Raw genomic sequence first — 7307 nt, 5'->3', positions numbered from 1 at the left:
GTAAATCTACCTCGGTTTACGTTTATTAAACATGTTGGTAGAAGCCGTAGCCTATCTTTGCATTTCTTCATGCTGTATTTGTTTATAACTTGTAGTTTTTGCATAGCATAGTATTGCATATTAACTTGTATTACCCTAAGTCTTCTTGGATAAGGTGTCAGGTAAATAATAATAATAATAATAATAATAATAATAATAATAATAATAATAATAATAATAATAATAATAATAATAATGTTTGGGATGTTTCTTTGAAATTTGGCAAGTATAAAAAATAGGCATTGGGATTTGTTGCGATATAGATATAAACACGACATTTACAGCAATTGTTTCATTGTAAAGTATAACCAAACATATAATAGTCATAGTATTTTAAAATGTACTCCAGATTCTTGAAGCTGTTACACCTCTCCATTTAACAACAGCGAGCAAAGCGAAATTGATTCCAGCCTTAATTTTCACTTGTCACGTGATAGGTGTGTGACGTATTCAGCAATGACTTATTTTGAAGCTGCGCGCGCATAGGCCACCACGCGCAAGGTCTCCCAGCCGCAGTTACGTAGATTCCGAGACACATTATGTGGTGATCTCGAGATAACGAACTGTAGTTGTGTTCCTTGTTCTCAGTTAACTTGCCTGGTCACACGCAAGAGCCACACCAACTAGAGAGGGGGAGCGGACACTACAAAACCCCTGCACTGTACAGACAAGCCATTCATAAATCAAGTGATACCAAAAGTTAAACATGCTAATTGTTTTAATATGAAGGTACGCTATTAAAAAGTGAATTGAGATTATTATTATTGTTATTGTTATTGTATCTAGCCAACCTGACCAAAATCTACATACATGTACGAAATAGTCCAGCTAAACAATAGATAGTTTTAGTGAACGTAAATATATGTTCTATAGTCATGTGGAAAATGTTGATTTTTTTTGTTTAAATTCAGTTCCAAGTATATATTCTTTAGTTCAGATGGCTATGGTTCACGAGTAGCTAGGGAACGTATGAAAAAAGCATCGAGGAAACACATCAGTCGATGAAATGCAACACGCCTTGTAATTGACACTTCGCCAGGTTTGTTTGTGGAGCTGCAACTCTATTGGATTTGAAGCGTCAATGGCCGACAGAATCTCCGCCCATCCCCAATGTAACAGTGTCACAGTGAAGCAGGCAACAGCGTGAAGTTTAAAAAAAATCTCTATACTGATCCTTGGCCGAGTTATACATTTGAGTTGCTATGTTAGTAATGTAGCTAATTCAGAAACGTAATGACAAAGGACACGTCCAGTAAATAATAAAATGTCCGGTAAGTATTGCACTTGGTTCTTTAAGAAATCCGGGCTGTTTATTTTATTTTATTTTATTTTTTTCATTATTAATATAATGCTTTATGAATGCAGGATTTGGGGCTTACAAGGAAGAAGCGCAATGGTGTTTGGCTCAAATAAACGGAACTACAGAATTGGAAGTCTCTGAAGGTAGGACAGCAGTGGGTTAAGCGTTTCAGCTAAAGTACATCATTATTTGTCGTATAACGTTATATGCACACTTTTATACGCAATTTGATTTTCCTTTTTTTGGGGACTGAATGTTTTTTTTTTTTTTCGGCAATTAATAACTTCGACTTGTTTAGTGTGGGTTTTAATATCTCCATGATTGTAACTGTAATATTTATAATTTAAAAAAAAAAAATCAAAGTGTAATTTATAGTTTACTTTTATCAGGAACACCTGCTGCAACAATTTAGGCTGGAGTGAGTCAATTTAGATAATTAATGATTCCAGATTGTTTTTAATTAACATTTTTGTGTCGTCTTCTTGTGTGTCTAACAGAAAAAGAAACTTCGGCCCTGTCGCAGCTAACTAATTTATTTCTAACATTTTAATTTAGTAATGTTATTAAGACACTATTTACGATTCTTTAAAGAAACAAACAAAAACACTTTTCTGTAATGCAGTTTTAATAACAACTTTAGTCTACAGTCTTTCTTTTAACACATGTATACAAACTTCATCGATTTGTTTTTGTGGTCCATTCAATTGACAATGAGCAATATCTCAAATAAGGTCTGTCCTGTAAAACAGTTTTCAAATACTGGTAAATACCAGAAGTAACTAAAGAGAAAAGGATGCCCCTCATCTGGTGTCATGGTGTGTTTTTCTAAACATTACACTTCACAGCGTTCCGCACATTGTTGGCGTCTGGGGTGTTTCAGCACACCCGTACCTGGTGTTGGTGTTATGGGAGCAAGAGGTTGATGCTTTGGCGGTAGGATACTTTTACTCACAATACTGACTCTTTCAGTACATGGGTTTTTTTTCCACTTGGCGTTAATTTAACAACAATTTTCTACGAGAGAGATTACACCGTGTAACACTTTTTTTTTCTTTTTTGTTCCTGGGTAGTAAGTATTATTTCCTAATTGCTTATGCCTCAAAAGTATAGAAAATGGCTATTATTCCCCACACACTTTGCTTTTGTAACCAGGACAGTGATATTTCAAAATATCACTATTTCCAATGAGAAAACGGGCAAATGTGTGTCTTTTCGTTCACATAAAGTCAGTAAAAAACAACATATGAATCCAAATTAACATGTATTTATACTAAAGTAATACAAAAATGACTACAAAAGATTTAGAAGTGAGTAGTTTTTCGAGATTTACCATTATACTGTATTTACAGTATAATCGTAAATGTTGAAAAACTAATCACTTACTACCCAGGAACAAAATTGTCTTACATACTGTTATTTAAAATACCTTTTCTAAGTAACTTTTAATGTTTACTGTGATTTTAAAAAAAAGGCACGTTATTCAATGTGTACACTTTTTTTTTTTTTTTTGGACTGTGGCGTCAGTTTGCTGTGGTGTCTGATGAATTGCCAAATGTGGTGTGGCATTTTAAGCTGGTCTATTGAAAGGAAGCAAACAGCAGCTGGATATAAAGTATGACCAACAAACTGTACCCATCTCAAACTATTATGAGCTGCTGTGAAATTATTGTTTGAGAACCCTTGTCGTTTTTTTTTTGCCAGTTGTAAGGCATTTTCCATGGATCCATTTTTGTTTTTAATAGGGCCAAATGCATTCAGCAGTCCAAATCTTTTTGTTGTTTTGTTTCAAGAACTAAAAGAAAAATACATTAAAAATGGCATTAGCTTTTTTTTTTTTTGTTGTTGTTGTGCAAATGTAATGTTTTTCATCTTCTTTTGCTTTCATGGTCCTTTCGTTGAATAGGAATGCACTCTGTTTATCAGCCACAGTGTGAATCTCATTGCCAATGAAACTACTATTATAAGATTGACTATTAAAATGGTGGTGGGTAATGTAATATCTTATGTATTTTTAAAATCGTCAATGTAATTTTTAGTTTCAACAACAATAAATGTAACCATCTCGTCGCAGGCATTGCATTTCAGAATGTTTTAACATTTGAGCCTGTGGTGACCATATCAGATCAGCAGGCGTTTCCTGTAAAATGGTATCAGCCAAAAAAAAACAAAACTGTTTAAAATACGATTGGTTTCCAGAATAGTAAGCACGTTGGTAAATGCATTTATTCCAGGCCTCTGTGGGGGTTCTTGTATGAACATTGTCATTTTATCTTTTGTAGCAAAAGTGTCTTTTTTATCTTTTGTATCTTTTTTCAGGTTGTGGGTTTTAAATTGCCAACAGGGGGCAGTACAGGGCCCATTTCTGTGTTAATTTCATTATGCTTTGCACCGTTTCTTCTCAAATCCACTTTCACCTGGTGTTACCCTGTGTAGTATTGCAACTCATATTTTCATTAGTGAAACTATACCAAGTACAAGCTAGCAAAACCTAGCACAGTATAATTGCTCTGGTGTATAATACATATCCAGAGCTATTTCAATTTTCAGACTAAAACAGCTGCTTTTGAAAATAACATGAACAATCTGAAATAAGTATATTCTCTTATTGCTTGTGATGCCTTTAAGAAATGTTTGTAGTTTATGCAGAGTCCACGTTGGATGCAGGCCAAGTCTGATAGGGTAGTCTCCACATCTTCAAGATTCTGTATGATTTGACTTCAGTATGACATTAAAATCGAATTTTCTTTTGGTTGGTTATAAGACATGTGCTGGTCGAGTCTTGGTGTTTCAGTATTCTTAAACCAGTATAAATTTTTAGGGTTGGCAAAACCTCTGTACATAGCTGTTGAACAGGTCTGTTCCAAACTGGAGTAATTTTAGTTTAGTTTTTTTAAACAATTGTACTGTTATCATTTGATGGCATATTTGAGGCACATTGTACACAATTTGTATGAAAGTATAGTCTTCAATGTAAAGCAATCCCATGATACTATTTTCTATGTTTCTGTGTAAAGAAGTTCTGTATGCCAAGTAGGGAAAACTGCAAATGTGGATTAGATCAGACCTCTTTAATTTAACCAGAACTTCAAACAAGATGTTCTAAACATCCTGTTTTTATATATATATTAAAATTCCTGAACATCTGTTTATTTTCTATTTACTACTGCAGTGATCAAAGTGGTCTGTGTGACCCACTTACAGACTGGGATGTAAAATACATTAACAAGGGTTAAGTTTCAAACCTGCACACTAATGCTGTCCCGATTGTATGACTCACCCAGCTCACCACCACACAGTCGTGCCTTTACTTGGTTTTGAGATGACATCTGCCCTCATTTGATTATCAAGATGACATTTTGCACAGGCATGTCATCATATAAGTACTGAAATTGACGTCATGTAGTGTAAACATTACAATATCAATATATACATTTGTCATAAAGATACATCCTCCAGTATTGCGGTCAATTCCAAGTAAGAGCTATTGGTATTTTGAAAAACATGACCAAACATGTACAGAATGGTATAGAATCCAAATTAGCAATAACACGTTTAATCAGAATTTGATCACCTAGTCATCAGGCAAATATAAATGTGACATTTAGACGGAAGGAAGAACGGGTAGATGCCCCTCTGTGACAATTGGTTATGCTGTTGTCCATGTACATGTGTGAAGTGTGATATTGTACTTGTGACCGCCTCCACTTTTGATTTTGTACACCGTCATTTTTCTCATTATTTTTCTGTTTCAGATATGCAATGTTTTTTAGTCTAGTTTCCCTGTACAGTGTCTCCTGCATGAAGCGGTTTTTAAATGGGCTTGTTTTTTTTTTCCCCCAACTTGATAAACAGAATACTGAAAGTGTGTGTTCTTGACTCATCACTGACCTTTTCTAGGACTCTTTCTCTGACTTTAACAGAGTAATGAGGGTCAACACGAGGAGTGGCCGGCCATGTCAGTTGCTTGCAAACTCTTTGACTTGCAGGCCCCAAGGGACGAGAATAAACGATTGGATGGACTTCCTCACCTTTTTGTTTTTAATTAAAATTTCAGATTTGTTTTGGTAACGTTCACAGCCTCCATTAACTGGTAGTGATGAAACAAAATGTAAGATCGTTGTACTGTATGTAACGTTAGTGTTACTGAACAGGCTGGGTCGGGTTGTTAACAAAACCTATTGCGAACTTTGCATTAAAGATGTCTGCTAATATATTTCTTTGAATATATAAAGGGTAATGCCCTAGAAATAGACCACTAGGCATGCAGTTCTGTACAGAAGAATGGCAATAGCTGTGGTTAAGTCCCCATTACTTTCGGAGATATTCACAGAACAATACTTGACTTGTGTTGTATCAGGCATGATTTTACCTACTGTATGTGCATCTCTTCAGCTGTTATACTGGTTTCAACCTTCCCCATGAAACACCCTTAGTTTCCTCTCATTCAAATAACAGCCTCTCTGTGGAAGAATGAACATATTGTAGCATATTTTGTAGTCAATAGTGTAAATTAATTGAGCAGGATAGAAACATACAGTATTGTGACTTTTTGTTTGTGTATTTAAAAAACAAAATCAGTAAAAAGGTCATAATAAATCTGTGCTGCTTTTTTAATCAAAATTACCATTTGCTGTAAGATTTAATTACTGTCTATATACAGAAAATAAGAACCCATTAAATGCTGCATTACATTAGCAAGTTTAGATGTTTATCACAAGGATAATGACTGCAGGTGGGTTGCTTCTTGACTTAATGTCCTAGCTAATGCATTTGTCTATAGTGGACGTCTGGTGAATTTGAAACTATTATTAAAAAATGTTATCTTACACATGGGATGCAAAGCAAATTATTTTTCATAAAGCGATGGGATGCTAATGAGAAGAAAAATGTGTTGCAAACATTGGTCAGTCAAGTGGCATTTTCACCAGGAAAATCGGAACAAGTCACTAACTACAGAGCAGATCAGTTTACGTTTACAAAATAATGCAGCAGTTTAAGCAGAAATCATACATATAATTTTTTTAAGTGTAAAAATGCTAAACTTAAATATTACTGCTTGTTTTTCATAAAAAAAAAAAATGTTTCTTTTTGTCAAATGGAGAGCATATCGCCCGTTGCTGGGGTTAAACATATACTTGTAGGGAACATTATTGAGCAAGTTTAAGCTAAAGTTACTTATTACCACAGGGACATAAGGAAAACTTTGCAGTGAGGAGGGTTTCATTGTTGTGGCGAAGTGGTTCGCAGTGTGCAGGTGTAGAGGTGATTTACAAAACAAGACAGACAACAAAGTTCATGATCCAAACAGAAAATTTGAACTTTTATAATCCCTGGCGACCTCAAAGCAATGTGTTTTGCACTGTTCCAAACAAAGGGTTTACAGTCCCGAAATAATAAACACAGTATAACACACAATCACAAGTCCAAAGTGAGTGCTAACGTGAAAGTGGTGAAATACAATTTATTTGTGTTCAGTTGTGAAGTGTTGTCCGGGTTGGTGCTGGCCTTAAGCGACAGCTCCCGTTACGTGTTAGTCGTCTAATAAACAAACACGTTTATAATTAGACACGACAAAACAAACAAACAGTCATGGTACAATTTTACTTCTCCTTTAGCGGCTCGCTCTTAAATAACAAAGGAACAGATCACCTAGGCACATCCCCTGGTTTTCGAGTGCAATAGCTTCTCCTCTAACCCACAGTTCCCACATCGCTTCCCTTCTGGGACGATGACTTGGTGTAACATAGCTCTGCCCCCTTTCTAGATGGCCGACTTCCACCTTTCCCTGGAATAAATGGTCAGACTATTCAGTCTGGGGTACTGTTTTCTTTACACAGCGCCGTCACAGGTCGGGAGGGAAATTTGTAACGAAGATTCATTCTTTATCTGTCACAATTGTTTAAATGATTACTGTTTTTTCCATTTCATCTGTATATCATACTATTTTTTTGGTTCTCATTGAGATCAG

At 35.3% G+C, this 7307-nt stretch overlaps 1 protein-coding gene across 1 annotated transcript in view; it reads left to right on the top strand.

The window, feature by feature from the left end:
• The first annotated feature begins 633 nt into the window (after positions 1-633).
• The window catches only part of LOC121330172 (serine/threonine-protein phosphatase 2A 55 kDa regulatory subunit B gamma isoform-like), a 100522-nt gene continuing 93848 nt past the window's right edge, over positions 634-7307 (top strand). The window contains exons 1-2 of the mRNA XM_041276504.1: positions 634-1310; positions 1405-1482. Coding sequence (XP_041132438.1) covers positions 1304-1310; positions 1405-1482 — 85 coding nt within the window. The 5' untranslated portion in view covers positions 634-1303. The remainder of the gene's footprint in view (positions 1311-1404; positions 1483-7307) is intronic.

This window comes from Polyodon spathula, chromosome 2 (genome assembly GCF_017654505.1).
Source record: "Polyodon spathula isolate WHYD16114869_AA chromosome 2, ASM1765450v1, whole genome shotgun sequence".
NCBI classification, from domain to species: domain Eukaryota; kingdom Metazoa; phylum Chordata; class Actinopteri; order Acipenseriformes; family Polyodontidae; genus Polyodon; species Polyodon spathula.
The sequence above is the reverse complement of the archived record's forward strand: the minus strand, read 5'-3'. Positions and strand labels throughout refer to the sequence as shown.